At 33.5% G+C, this 15,268-nt stretch overlaps 2 protein-coding genes across 4 annotated transcripts; one reads left to right on the top strand and one right to left on the bottom strand.

Moving 5' to 3' along the window:
- The first annotated feature begins 4,129 nt into the window (after window positions 1-4,129).
- On the top strand, window positions 4,130-12,171 carry NBS1 (nijmegen breakage syndrome 1). Of its 3 annotated transcripts, none has more exons than XM_068631325.2 (14): window positions 4,130-4,306; window positions 4,461-4,514; window positions 5,649-5,913; window positions 6,088-6,164; window positions 6,721-6,851; window positions 7,602-7,648; window positions 7,772-7,880; window positions 8,134-8,220; window positions 9,184-9,355; window positions 10,250-10,710; window positions 10,938-10,999; window positions 11,096-11,198; window positions 11,304-11,374; window positions 11,815-12,171. In XM_068631325.2, exons 1-13 carry the CDS (start codon window positions 4,270-4,272, stop codon window positions 11,370-11,372), a joined length of 1,674 nt encoding a protein of 557 aa, XP_068487426.1. In that variant the 5' UTR covers window positions 4,130-4,269; the 3' UTR covers window positions 11,373-11,374; window positions 11,815-12,171. The 3 variants fall into 3 exon arrangements, with proteins under 3 accessions (XP_068487426.1, XP_068487427.1, XP_090149608.1); XM_068631326.2 differs by having other exon boundaries at window positions 4,155-4,306; window positions 11,812-12,171; XM_090293482.1 differs by lacking the exons at window positions 4,130-4,306; window positions 4,461-4,514; window positions 5,649-5,913 and having other exon boundaries at window positions 6,088-6,190.
- A 678-nt stretch (window positions 12,172-12,849) lies between these two features.
- Window positions 12,850-14,000, bottom strand: LOC137825615 (NDR1/HIN1-like protein 6). The gene has a single exon (XM_068631327.2). The coding sequence runs from the start codon at window positions 13,800-13,802 to the stop codon at window positions 13,026-13,028; it is 777 nt and encodes a 258-aa protein (XP_068487428.2). The 5' UTR covers window positions 13,803-14,000; the 3' UTR covers window positions 12,850-13,025.
- Between the last annotated feature and the right edge of the window lie 1,268 nt (window positions 14,001-15,268).

The following is a 15,268-nucleotide window of genomic DNA, read 5'->3' on the forward strand; positions in this document are numbered from 1 at the left end:
TTTATGGTGGTAATGAGGTCTCAAAGTGGAATTTACTAAAGGGTTCGGATTTTTTTTTCTTTTTTTAGTAATAGAAAAAAAGTATTTCATATCACTTTTTACTCTTTTTTTTCTTCTGTAATAGCATCTTTATTCAAATAATCAAACACATTTATGCACACCAAGATTCAAGGTTCACTCAAGTTTGAAAACTAACCCCAACCTAACTGCTTTGACTAGACTAACATATCCAATAAAAACAACAGAAAGAAACAAGACAAATTAGAAAGAAGCATGGGAAAAGAGATTAATGAAAATATATGTAAGTTTATGGATATATACATAATCATATGATTTCTTACACTATTTTGCTTTACTATTTTTTTTTTAATATGATTCTTAATATACATTTGAAATTTATAAATGGTTTCACTACATTGTTCTAACTTAAGTTCATTGAAATAACATCACAAAAATTAATCACCGCATCGAAATATTGTCCGCTTTAAAATTTGGAGTTTCATCACAATTTTTTTCTTTAAAAGGTACATCATATTCTTTCAAGTTCACATCTAAAGAACTGTTTGAAGAACTAGTTTCTTCATTTATGATATGTTCTAATAACCTTTATGAGTTTATTGTTATTGGGATGTGCAATATCAAAGATAGGGTATGCACGAAACCTAACATGAATGGTGAAGATTTTATTTTTGTGTATGGGTTCTTTATCAAAGAGTACAATGTTTTCTTTCCTTTATCTCTTTTTGAGTGTAGGATGTTGACAACTATGAATGTGGCACCCAATCAACATCACACAAACAACTGGACTTTTCTCAAAGTTTTTCAAATTTTGTGCAAATATTTCCAAATTGTTTCGTCCATAAATAAATTTATGTACTTTTATTAGTTAAAACATAGTTCAGAGGTCAATTGAGTATCTTTGAATGGTGCTCAACATGGTCCCTTTTTTTCTATTCATACTTCCTCCTTTAAAAGCAAATTTTTTTACCCTGATCATACTCCTCGCTTCCCACCACTTTATTGGCAAAGATCTAATAAATTTAAATTAAGGGTCAAGTACCTTATGAGGAGTGAGTAGACATTGAGATCCTTAAACTATTACCTAGCCCACTAAGCAACAAAACTCTTCTCAACATGTCTTTTGCTAAGGAGGCCAAATCTTTCATTTTGAGTAATATGTTCTTTTATTCATTATTGGTTTGTGTAATCCCTTGGTTGAACTAACTCGGTTTTCACGTGCAAATATTATGGAGAAGGATTTTGATTAAAAAAAACTTTGCGGTAAGATTGGGGCTCCTGCTATCACAAAAAATATATTGGCCGATTCTAAAAGCCAACAAAAAAGAAAAAGGTTGAGACGGCTACAACTAGAGAGGGGTCATCAATTGGTTCCGCCGACAACACAGTGTATCGACCAATGTTCTGATTGTTCCAATATCGGTCAAACACCATCTCTTTTTTCTCTGCGAGGTTTTCATACCTTGTCGTCCTCCTCCTCCCAAAAATAAGCAAATATTGTTGAACTTGCTAATCCGAAGCAAGGAATGTCCACTAACCTGAGTAAACCATGTATCCACCTCAATGTCGAACTCAAATTTGCTATGACATATTAACATTAACGTGAACCAAGTTCGAATTGATGGTGCGACGCTTCTTAAGGTTGTAGGTCTAGTAGGGTGTTTTGACTCTGCCAAGATTATGATGGCAATATGTATGGTCATACTGCACTATTGGAAGGTGGAAAATGCCGATCTTGCTATGGTCGGGCTTAAAGGTTATGCTGAAGGCTTTAAAAAGGTGATATGTCAGGCTTTATTCTTCACTCCCTTTATTGGAGTATAAAATTTGACTTAGGAAAGGATGTCATCTATCAAAAAATTTACTTGCTCTTTCGCTAGTGAGAATGGATCGGAAATGTTCATTCCCCATGTGGTAAATGGCCAGGAAGTGACTATTGAATAAAACTATTATGGAGGGAAAGAAGAAGGTCAATCTTCTAACATTTTCAATAAATAAATAAGAACCCCTTTAATGAATGAGCCAGTAGTACTCAACTTTCAAAACCCTCGTTGCCATGCATTCGGCTCCCAAGTGCATCCTGCGTATTCCTCGATGCAACTCCACCAAGACGTATTAGGCCTAATCTTCATCTAAGTATTTGAGCAATGGGGAAGAAAATCCCGCTGGAAGAGTTTTCCATTGTACATTATGTAGGATGAGGCTTATCGTACTTTCTTGGCTGATGTTGAATCATCAGGGAAGGCATTGTTGGTCAGATAGTTGATGATCAGGGTCATCCAACTAACATTCCCCAAGTCAATTGGTAACATATCGTCATGATCCCAACTTGGAGTAGTTAATGTTCCTTTTATGAGAGTGTAATGTTGCCCCATTGTCTTAGTACTGTCGAGCTTTGAGAGTACATGTGATGGCATTTTCATGTGTTCTTCTTGAATCAAAGTAGTGAAAGTGATGCGGAAGCAATGGGTGAGTGAAACAAAGCCCTCCTAGGAGTTGTGTTGGCTTTGAAGGTGCATGATGAGTATGGGTTTGAGAGGTTTGGCCAGCTCAAGGGAGAAAGGTGAAAGGATTGAAGTTTATAGCCTAGATTTCTAGGAGAAGTAAAGCTAGTGCACAAAATTGGCAGCATAACAATACTCAATTAAACTTGAAAATACAAGGTGTAGGCTCCTCCTTTTATAGGCTAAGGAGGACCATAATGCAACCCTAATGCTAGCCAAATGAAATGTAAATGTGAAGCACATGGGTGCACATGGCACATGGGTGCACAAATGAGCACATGGGGAGGGGTGTGTCTAGTTTTTATGCTCACCCCCTCCATGGTCTTTCTAGAATGTTCACACAAATATGCTTTCTACACCACTCTAATTACTAAGCACCCCTAATGGGCCTTTTATGTAACAATTACAAAGGTCTTCTCTTCCCAAAACCGTAGCTTTGACCCATGTGTATGTGAAGCTAGACGGTCTAGAAGGAATCCTCATCATGGCCTAGACGCTCCTTATGTAGCCGCTCCTCATCATGGCATAGACGCTCCTTTTCATGGGATAAACGCTCCTTTTTTAGTCTAGACGCTCCTCATCATAGGCTAGACCGTCTAGTCTTGGAGGCTTGGCTTTCATCGTGTGGTGAGCTTGGGCCCTCCTCCATCAACATGAGCACAATCATGGTAGCTTTTGGTACATGAGTGATGTTGAACTTGTCAAAATCTTCGATCAGGTTCTTGGCAATATGATACTATTTTGCAACAAAAGCTCTTTTGCTTGATATTCATCATTTATTTGTTTTGTAACTAACTGAAAATCACTTTAGCACTTACACCTAATTTCCATGCAAGTCTTAGTTCGACGATTAGTCTTTCGTATTCAACTTGGTTATTGGATGTTTCAAAGTTGAACCTAACTATTTGCTCGAGAGTAATGTCATCAAGTTCTTTAGGATCACCACATATTTGCTTCTTCTATTGTTGGAAAACCCATTCATAGTGAGGACCACCATTCGTGTCTTTCTCAAGGTATGAAAGCTTAATGAGAAAATTTGCTAAGAATTGAGTCTTTATTAGTCATCTGCTTTTGTATTTTAGTTCGAACTTAGATAATTTCAGTGACCATGCAATCATTCTTCCAACAAACTCTAATCTTTGTGATACTTGCTTGATAAGATAATTCGTGCGTAGAATAATGTTGAGAAGATAAGAAATAGTATATATTAAATCAAAGAAGTCTACATTATTTTATTTATAAAAAAATAAAATATTAGTTTTTGAAATGTAGTTGTTTGTTTTAGTTTTTATATTTTTATATCTATAAAATGATTATTTCAGTTTTTGTTATATTAATTTATTCCTGATAAACATTTTTTTTTAATTTTATATTTTTTTCCCATTTTGAATTAGTCGTTTGGAAAATATTTGATAAGAAATAAAGATTAATAATAAAATACATTTTAAAGGATTAAAATTAAATAAAAATATTAAAATTAAAAATGTAAAAGTAAATTATAGGGACAGAAAGTCAAAATAAAAATTACTCGGACCAAAAGCAAAATATAATCATATTTCAAAGGCAAAAAACATTTTAAACAAAATCAGATAACGTCGTTTTATTTGTAAACTTGCTAGACTTTGTGCCGTTTTGGATGTCAAACAAACGGCACGTCGTTGCATAGCACCTTAAATTCTTCCTTTTCAATTATTCCCTTTCCACATTCTCTGTTCAGTGCTTCAGAGTTTCACTAAGAAGAAGAATCATGGTGTGGGGACTCTTCCCCGTTGATCCTCTTTCAGGTACCCATTGTCATTGAATGATTAGAAGAAACTTTTATTTTTCTTTCTGCTTCTTTTTTCTAGGATTTATAGGTCTGTGACTGTTTCTGTTAACATACTATTGGTGTGCCAAGACAGTTATTGTATTTTTTATTTTTGAAAATTTGTGTGGCAGGTGAAGATAACTACTATATTTTCAAAACTGGAATTTACAAAGTTGGTCGAAAAGGTACTGTAATTTGTGGTTCCTTGTGATTTATTCCAGAACTGAAGGCTTATGCACATATTTGATGGTTAAACAATTATCTAGACATCTGTGGCTGAAGTGTTTGATTGATTTTCATTGCTAATGCTGAAAAGATATCCTCGAGGGACTCTTTTCTGGCATGGTGAAGTAGCCTACCTTTGATAGAGTGAAGATATTGAAATTGGGTATGAGTGTTTTTTTCAAAGACTGATATGGAAGATGGGCTTACGCTATTAAGATGAGGGCTTGCCTGTGAGTGAATGTTACCTCTAACATGCACACAATAACAAAAAGCTTATCCCACTAGGGTTTCTAATACGCACGCTCATGAAAACCCTTTACAGTTTGATGGGTGGTTATCTGCATGTTTACTTTGGATTATTTTTTAGGAAACAATTACTCTTCTATGTAGACCCTCGAATTTCTATCGTGGTGCTGCAAGAACAAAATTTGCTGAATTTACAATTTGTTTATAGTAACAACGAGGGTGGTAAAGGTCAAATTCCTGGCAACATGATCACATAGACTCTTATACCAAGTCAACCCCCATTTAACCCCAGATTAAATGTTATGCTGATGCCTTTTAATAGTTTTGATCTCCAGTCTGTATCATAAACTATAGCAATACCTGTCGTTGTCCAGATTCAGGAACTATAACAGAACTGTTAGCAAAGGACTGGTGAAGTTGAAGGTAATTAACTGTAATAAAAGCAAGTATAACAACGGAACAATAACAACAAAATCTTATTCCAATAAGTGAGGAGGTCTGTTGTCATTCGGCTCAATTAAAGACCAAGGTTTTAGAGATGTTATTTATCATAAGATCCTTCCTGACAACATCTTCAAATGTTCATCTTGCTCTCCCTCTCCTCTTCACAGGACTAAAATTCATGCAACTGAAATAAAGTAAACTAAATTTTAAAGCTAAAACTGTTTTGTCCATATAGAGCAAAGTGAGATGCTGGTGGCTTTTCAGAATGGATTGTTATGACAATTTGCTTCCTTTTATTTTTCATTCACAATTTTTAAGTTTCTCTTCTAATGATTTTTATGTTTTATTGAATTTTTGGATATCATAATGATGCTTTGTATGAACTTGCTACTAACTTCTTACAGGTTGTGATGTGATAATCACTAAAGATAAAGGTGTTTCTCGGGTTCATGCAGAAATAATTGTTAATAAAATGAACCTGGTAAATCCTTTACCAAATGAATGTTCTCATTTGTCACCCAGTATACATATTAGAGATTGCTCCAAGTATGGGACATTTATTAGCAAGAATGTTGGGCCCAAGAAAAAAGTTCATGAGCTACCAAACAAGCAAACGCCACTAGAGGATGGCGACCTTGTTTCTTTTGGCACTGGTAGTGCTACCTACAAGTATGTCTATCCCTTCAACTTGATTCTATTTCTTTTGTGTCATTCACTTTTAATTTTGAAATGCTATTGCAGTACCTTTCTATATTTGAGTTTGTATGTATATGTACATTCAATCTCATAACATTTGTCTTTCATCTTATGTCTGCTTAAAAGCTTTACAATTTAATTTGACAGGTTTTGCCATGTACCCCTCGTTTTTTTCATCTGTTGCTCAAATAAAGTGGATCTTCAAGAGAAAATTTCATCAATTGGTCAGTGGTGGAAAGAACATCTGAAGGTTCTTCAGTTCTTATAATTCATGAATGCATGCTGTGTAATTGCTTTAAAATACATTTACTTACAATTAGTAACGAAATAAACACCGAGCTGGTGGAAATTTGTGCTAGAAGCAGTATTATTGTGTGATAACTTAAGAGACCATTGGTTTGAAAGGCCACTATTAATGTACCTTTTATTTTATCCCATTCTAATTGTGCAGTTTTGATATTATGAAATGCCTAAATTTTGGTAGTTTCAACTTTCAACTAACATTAGCTATCATTTTGAGAAAAATAGAGTTTGCATATCTTTGATGGTAACCTGGTATTATGTAAATTTAAATTATAACAAGTTCAGAAAAATCTTTATCTTGCTACATAAGCAGTATTAGACTCAATTTGTTCAGAAAAATTTCACACTATGTTGTGACTTGAGTTATAAATTTAATGTTTTTCTCTCCAAACTGGAAGAATAATTATTTTTTGGAAGCACTAGACTGTTGTTTTCATGTGAATGCTGAATATTGACCAACTTATACATTCAATGTAGGTGCTAGTTTTACTCATACCTTAGGTGAAGGGTGCACACATGTGCTGGTAGATCAACTCATGCCGTTGAAGAAGGATCTTGTTGATGCTGTTGTGGCAAAAAAATCTTGTGTTCTCCAAAATTGGCTTGAGGTATATAAGCGTTTAGGTTTGCATATTTGTTCTTAACTTTTCATTAATATTTTACATTCAAGTGATCGTGTGCATTCACAGTTTGATGGCATGAAGGTTAGTTTCTTACATACTTGTCATATTTGAATTTTTTGTTTTATTGTTTTAATATTTCTTAACATGTCCTTTTAAAATCTTTTAAGATTTACATAGCATTGTTCAACAATAGAATAGGTTATGTAAAAGGAGAGCTGATGTAATGGATAATGCTGGAAGATTCTTTTATAGATTACACAGCAATAATATATTTAGATGTCAGTTACCTTCTTAAATTGTCAGGATGATTTACTAAAATTCAATTCAAAATTAAGTTACAACCATAAGTTCATAATCATAATTTTTCATGTAGCTTGTGGACCTTTATCTTGACATAAGAGTCTCATGATCTAGTCTACTTAAAAGGTTAGATTAGTGCACTGAGAGTACATTTTACATGTTCACTAGTTATTGTGTTTGTTAGAAGCATATACCCTGAACTGTATGCCAGAATTTGTATTCCGAGTGCTGGCCTATGATAATGGTATTAATTGTTGCTTATAGGCAAAACCATAGAATTGATCAAATTCATTTATCATAACAAATCATCAAGCATAAACATTAATTATAGTCTTGAAGTGTGAGATTCGATTGAATGATTTAGTCTGCAACCAGTAGAGGAATTTTTCTTGTGTTTGAAGTTTAACCTGTGACTGTTTGTTCCATTCCTTGTAGTTTTTTGCAGAAAAGAATATCAGCACCGAAATTCCTAGCTGTCATTCGTAAGTATTGCTTTGACTTTGGAGTTTGGTTATGCTAGCTTTATATTCCATGTTCTTGACCCCAGATAAGCTAACTAAAGAAGCTTACTTTTTCTTCTCTATTCCCTATTCTTTCTCAAGCAGATATATTCCAACAGTGTCAGTGGACGGAGAATCTATTAAAATTGCTGACCCCAGGTCGCGTGAAGATTGCATGAAAGGATACACATTTTTGTTGGAATCTGAGCATTTGGTACTTGTTATTCAAAGTCTTTTATGCTCACTCTAAACCCAACTTAAGTATTATAGTACTAGCTAGTTTTGAGATTTCCCTTTTTAAATAAATATGCTGATACATTTTCTGCACTTTATTCTTGGAACTTTTTTTAATGTTCATATATAAATATGCAGTGTTTTTGAAACTATAAGATGGAAACATCTTGATATTTTTGAAGCATAGCTCGTCTTGACAATATTATTATCTTAATTCTTCTTCCTGCTTGCAGTATAAATTTCGGGATCAGCTAAAATCTTTATTGGAGGTGGCTGGTGCAAAAGTTGTTTCCGCTGGAGATTTTTGTTCAAATAGTCAAGTATGTATTTCATTTCTTTCTTTTCCATTTATGAATTTTTGTGTGTAAGTGATATAGTTTTGATTAAGGAATTAATGGTAGACATAAAATTAAAATTGAGGTTTTGGTACATGTTGAAATTAAAGGGGTATATGAATAATACGGAGTTGTACTGCAATTTTAGAAAAGAACAGGATAGAATTGATGTAGGGGGGAAAATTGATGTCATTACAGGTTCTGAGTTAACTATATCAGTTCAATATCACAAAATGATGGGTAATTAATGAAGATAACACACATAGAATATAAGCTAGGTGGTTAAAATGCATAAATACATCATGGGTTATTTGTGACTGCAAATTGCATATGAAGCTCAAAGGGAAGTTTTATGGTTTAACTATAATAGTATACAACAAGCTATATTCTATATGGTAGTAAATGTGGAATTTTAAAGGAACAACAAAAGGAAAAAAAAAGTGAAGAGTTGTAAAAATGAGAGTGTTAAGATATAGGGCTACGCAAGAAATACATGAATTGTAGTGAAGATTATAGAAAATCGGTTAAGGTGGTTTAGACACATGAAAAAAAACCCATTATTGGCACTAGTGAGGGGAGTAGTTTGTATGACTTTTACCCTGTGAATAGAGGTAAAAAAACAAAAAGGAAATTTTAGAAAATTATTAAAATGGATTTCATGGTGATTTATATCTGAGAATTTGATTTTTAACCAAGTTTGATGAAATTGTATGATCCACACACTTGACTTCATCTAGTTGAATAAGTCTATTGTTGTTGTGACTATCTCCGCTTCTCTATTATTATCCAGAGTTAGAAAGATAGTCATCGTTGAATAGCAAAAGAGTTCAAGTTCTTAGTCAGCAACTCTGATTTCTCTGTTTTAGACACTAGACTTATTCTCAGGCAGATTATCTCTGGATAAAAGTTATGTACTTCAGTATTGGGATTCTCACTTGTTTCTTGTAGGCTTCAAATTACGGAGAGGATAATCGTGTGGTTTGTGTCATCCCAGAAGGACCAGCATGCAAGACTAATCTTTTTGATAAACTGAGTTCCTTGCTTAGAGTTAGTGAGATGGATATACTTTGTGCTGCTTTCAGTGGACAGCTAGATCTGTCTACCTTTAAATCACCATGCAGTAAGTATTCTCTATATCTCAAGTAATTATTTGCACGGTCCAAAACTTTGTTTTTCTCTCCATAAATAAAGAACCCAAATCAGTAAATATTTCAAAATTACTACTGCTTTTCTTCGCTTTCTTATACCTGTGTTTGCTGCTGCTGAGTGTAAAATTGTGAGACTCGAATTCCACTAAAGGGGGATGAAATTGAAAAAAAGGAGGGTGAAATTGACTACAAGAAAGACATTGCTGTTCAATTGGCTTACAAATTAATTTTGGTTTGGTGGTACTAATAATAAGTTTTGTTATCTGTATGCTGTTTTATGCATACAGAAGATTCAATGTTTCACAGAAGGCAACTTCCATTTATTTATTGCATTATTGTCTAGGGTGAAATGTCTAGATTATCAAACTAATGATTCTGTTATCGCTTCTTCATGATTTATTTATAAGTGTGACTTGGGTCTAAGAAAGGGGGGAGGGGGAGAAATAGCGTTATGGCATTGCCAACTTTTAAAGAAATAGCCCATTTCAATTTGCATCTTCCATCTGGCATCTCTGCTAGGTTTTTTATTAATCAAAGTCTCTTATTCATGAAACCAAGTAACAAAAATTAACACATTTGTAGTATTGACATGGGCACTTGGAAATATAAGAACCATCTTGATTTCTTAATTGGTTGATCACCTCAACATGTGCACACACTTACATATTATTACATTTTATTGAAGAACCATGGCACAATCCGAAATTAAATTTCTAATTACAGGGAATAAATCAACTAACTAAATACGAGATTATACAATATAATCCCTAATTGTAGGGATGTAAATTAGCTTATCAGTAAATCAGCATGTTATCTCAAATAAATTTGTACTTCAGTTTACAATAACAAGCTCTGTGTTGTTGCAGTACTTGTTTCGTCTTCATGCTCTACAGATGAGACAATTGTAGCAGATTCAGATACTGAAGTTGAAACAGCCACATCAGCGCGCTCAACTGAGGCATTAAGCAACGACAATAATGTAAAATGTGGAAAAACAGAAGAAATATATGATGATTCTTGCACTTTGGATAAGAGAAAACATGATAGTATAGAGGCATCCTCAGATGATGTTTTAACCAGATTGCATGACATTAAACGTGCAAAAACAGAAACATCCTTGGATGGTGCTTCTGTCAGATCACATGCTACCAGCTTCAGTAACGATAATGTTGGTGTCAAAGTAAAGAAAGACAAGGTTGATGATAATGAAACTGGAAATTCAGATGTTGTTTATAGCCAACATTTAATTGTTCGAGATACAAACATACGGAGTAGCGTAAGCACTGCACCAGACAGCAGTTTTCCAAATTTTAAATGTTTCAGAAAGGTATGTAGTTTTGATACCATATCTTGCTTAAAAACGTGCTTATAGCAGAAAATTGAAACCAAACATATTTTGGTTTTTGTAATTGAATTTTATCTTGACATCTAAATACCTACAAATCTTGTTGCTTCATGGAATGTCAAATATTAAATTTTAACATATATTATTAATGTCATGGTTCATGAAACCTGTGCCTACCCTGACCAGTTTTCTTTTAAATGGAATTTCAGGCACACACTCAATCTGGTAATAGCTTTGACAATCTTGTTCCATTTGCAAAATATCCATACAAGTGAGAATAATACTAAATCTGATATTATTTTGAACAAAAAATTCGCTAGTCTATGCTTCATTAGGTTATTTAATATTTCATTTTTTTCTTCCACAGGGATTCTGACTGCGGGGATGACGAAATGTCTGAGTTAGTGAAGGAGGAAAAAAGGCGAAAGAAAATGGAAGCTGTCGCAGATGACCTATTTAATAATGAGAAGGTGAGTCTAATACTCTTCCCATACCCCCAAGAGAGAGAGAGAGATCTGGTCCATACTTAATCTTATTGAGTAATCTACCTTAATGTTTTACATGTCCTGTTCTAGACAAGGAAACGAGGCACAGGTGGTTCACGAGGCACTGTTGGTTCTCTTCGTAGCATTCTTTCTTCATGAAGGTAATGATGAAACTTTTAACCAGTAATGTGACAAGGGTCTGATGTGATAAATGCTGGAAGTATAACACCACTTGGCATTACACAGATACAAGAATAAAGATATTTATTTTGCATTGCCGAGCAAGAACATAAAAGAAAGATTGGTGCACTATTTAGCTAGGTCATTTATCCATTTTGATTGAGTATTCTATCAGTTGCTTTTAGGCCTTATGCAAGAAATAGATTGAATGTAAATATATGTACGGTTGAATACATGAAATTAAATTAATGATTCATAATTTATTTGGTCTTTTGCTTTTTCCAGATGTGTAGTACTTGGTTAAATAATAATAGAGGATTGTTAGCAATACTCTTTAATACTTTCTTTCTAACACTCCTAATATATTATGTTACTGTGCCTTTTTTTCCTCTGATGTGGGCATGGTGAAATGCTATAGCAGGGATGTCTCCAAAGAAGTGGCATCAAAGATTCTGCACACTTGATGTTCAATTGTCTGCGTTTTGATTGAGAATAGAGAGAGGTTATTGGCCGTCTATGGTGACACTCTTCCTCTTATCTTTGAGAGGCCTCTTGAAGGATCTATCTAGTTTCCCTTGTTAGCATTATGAAGTAAACCAAGAGTTCATATTTCAGATGAGTGAGATGACCATGTCTTTCTCTTGGATAGTGAATACCTGTGGTGTGTTGATATAAATCACATTTTTCTAATTAAACTTTGTATGGTAATCCTAAACACTGTGTAAATCATATTTATCTCATTGCTGTGTCACAGCATGTTGTTGCACCTTTCCTATTTTTTTTGGTGCCTGCTTATAGGAGAAGTGAGATTAGAAGAACTACATCTAGTTAAACGTGAAAAAAAAAGTGAGAATAATAATTCTGCGAGTTTAACCATGAGGATTGTATTTGTTGAATTTGATTGAAATTTATTTATGTTGTAAAGCTTTTTCGCAGTTATTCATTCATAAATTATCATATAAGTTATATATATATTTTATTCGTTTTGGTAATCACTACTTTGGTTGATAAAAAAATGCTAATCGAACAATAACGCAATCTATACTAATAAGACTAAATAATAGCATAGGTCTATAATATAAGCGTCTTTTTCATTAATTCCCTTTTGACCAAGTTTTGCAGCCTTAAGCTATTCACTATTAATATTTATAACGCGTTATTGTTTTAGTAGTGCTTTTGGATTAACTAAAGTTTGGATTTTAAAACATAGTGCAGAATTGTGTTAGTCATTGTTCAAAAAAATCTTCTTTGAGCCAAGGAGATGAAAACCATTTGAGTATAAGATTAACTATGCATCCTAAAACTGACCAGACCTTATAAATCAGCGTTATCAATTTACGTTTTATTTTAATTTTACAAAGACAAACAAAAAAAAATATCCAAAAAATTGTAAGCAATCGTGTCATGTGGGTCCAGATCCAATGAATAAAAGTTTAACGATTTTCGGTACTAAAAATATAGAATATCAACATATACTATAGATATAATGTGTAAGTGAAGTGGGTGAAAACCCAGAATAAAAATACAAGAACAGTATCTCGAAGTGGTGGTGGAAACAAAAATCCACCAAAAAAGAAATCCCAATGAAAGAACACAAAAGAAATAAAACAAATTAAATAGTAATAATAAAAATCACAGCCTAAACCTGAATTTACAACTACTGCTCTGAATTCTAATAGAACTATTAGCAGTAAGGTTGTCCACCACAATGTTGCACCTAATCCTGAACTTGATTGTGAACAGTTTCAACTTCCCAAGCTTGATCCTCACAGGCTGGTTCACCTTCAAATTGAGGGGCACATTTCCAGTTTCCTGCAGCTGCTGCTGAAGGCTACTTTGCAGGCCAGTAGCATCTTGTGTTTGGCCAGTGAGAGGGATGCTAAGCACTGTGGTGTTGCGGTGACCTTGGTAGAACTTTGGTAAAGACCCTTCACATAGTTTTGTGTCCTCGTACCAAGAACTTATGTGGCTGCCACCTTCATAGTATATTCCAATCTTCTTGTTAGGGTTTCTGGCAGTGATTGTCAAGTTGAAAGTGGCAGATAAACTGTTGTTGTCAGAGGTATCAAACTGTGTGACTCTGAGCTCATCCACTGAGTACTTTGGAACCTTTGGTCTGAACACAAGGTATAATATCCCAACTGTGATGGCAATGGCCACAATCAGAATCAGCAATATGCTTATCAACCAACAGAAAAACCTGCAGCAGCAGCTTCTTCTTTTCTTTGGTGGCCTTGAATGCATCACAGGAATGGTGTGCTGTGGAGGATGTTGTTGTTGTTGTTGCACTCCTCTCTCTGGATCACCTGCATCAGATTTAGACATGCTTCTTGGCACCAAGGGTGCTGAAGGCTGGTTTGGTGCCTCAACATCATGGACAGGGTGAATTTTCTGAGGGTCTGCAGCCATCTTGATCTGGTTTAGGACAATCTCACAATGAAGTTGTGCTTGAGGTTGGTTTGGTTGGTTTCTTTTACCTTCTGTTTGGAATAAATATGTATATATATATATACACACACAAACAGAAGCAAAGGTTGACACAAACACGTTTTGAGCAAGTCATGGATTATAAAGAACAGTTTGAATCCTTGAAGCTTCCCATTGATGACTCCAATGGCCAAAAGTGTGACTTCATATTTATCTTTTAGAGTGAACTTTGTTCTCATTCACATCACACATAAATCAATTTTAACACTGTTCAAACCAATAACTTCTTTCTTATATCATGTTAAGGTTAATGTTCAATGTTTGTGTCCTTATAGAAATAAGAAATAAAGCCGCCGAAGGTTCTTTCTTTAACTTCTTGGTTTCTCATTTGCATGACGTAACCGTGTTATTATGCTTTCTACACCATTTTCCTTTGTAGGTCAATTCTCCGTGACATCAAAATTCTACCAAACACTTCAACCTAAACGGCTACACCAAAAAATTTGAGGGTATAAAGAAAAACAAATATGAAAATGATGCAACAGAAAAAATTATAATAATTATTTGCAATCTATGGATCACATTGTTTTCTCTTACGATCTTTTATATCTTCTACTTAATTTATATGCATTTTATTATTTTGAAATAACAAGGTGCTTATAATATATTATTAAGTGTGATTAGGTTGGTAATTTTAAAAACTACCACACGTCTAATAAATATCTTTTCGTCTTAGAATTTTCTTCTATGGAAAGAGAAAGGGATTAAAGTTCCATTAGAATCTTTTAAAAGTTATTATGTTTTAAGAGATAGCTGTTTGAAAAAATAAATAGCGTGTTAAATCAGGCACATAATAAAAAATTGAACTCTAATAAGAACGTTGATTTACTAAAATATTACATATTATTAGCAATACTGAAATTTTTTCAACAAATTTCAGCTATATGAGAATATTTGTCAAACGAAAGGAAAGTCTCTGGGAATTAGTATGGACAAACACGTGGAGATGCGATATTAAAATATTAATATAACTACTACTAAGTTTTTTTTTAAAAAAAATGTGTTTTTCTAATTTTTTTAATAATATTGACATTTATATAATTAATTTTTAGTTCTACTTTAATCACGTTTGTTTTACAGAATGCTGGTAGTACTTATAATATAATTTGGTTCGTTAATTACAGTATTATGTTTTGTTACGTATTTTTTGTATCTTAAACATTTAAAAACAATGTTTTATGAATAATTAAAAAATAACCAAAAGGATTAGTTAATAGGGTTTTTAGTTATTTTATTGTTTATTCCAGATTTAAAGAAGTGCAAATTTTAAATTGAAGGCACTAAATTATTATGCCAAACCATTCCTTATTTAATTATAAGGCATTTTTTAATTTTATTTTACAGTTTGAAACGGAACATGATAATTAATAATCTTTTATTCCATTACC

Source organism: Phaseolus vulgaris, chromosome 8 (genome assembly GCF_051622355.1).
Source record: "Phaseolus vulgaris cultivar YP4 chromosome 8, ASM5162235v1, whole genome shotgun sequence".
Taxonomy (NCBI): domain Eukaryota; kingdom Viridiplantae; phylum Streptophyta; class Magnoliopsida; order Fabales; family Fabaceae; genus Phaseolus; species Phaseolus vulgaris.

What these genes read in the sequence shown, in the direction of transcription:
- NBS1 (XM_068631325.2), top strand. Translation starts at nt 4,270, where the DNA reads ATGGTGTGGGGACTCTTCCCCGTTGATCCTCTTTCAG. An exon ending in GAAATTCCTAGCTGTCATTC is followed by an intron (nt 7,649 to 7,771) that starts GTAAGTATTGCT and finishes TTTCTCAAGCAG; the next exon opens with ATATATTCCAACAGTGTCAG. An exon ending in ACCTATTTAATAATGAGAAG is followed by an intron (nt 11,199 to 11,303) that starts GTGAGTCTAATA and finishes GTCCTGTTCTAG; the next exon opens with ACAAGGAAACGAGGCACAGG.
- LOC137825615 (XM_068631327.2), bottom strand. Translation starts at nt 13,802, where the DNA reads ATGGCTGCAGACCCTCAGAAAATTCACCCTGTCCATGATGTTGAGGCA.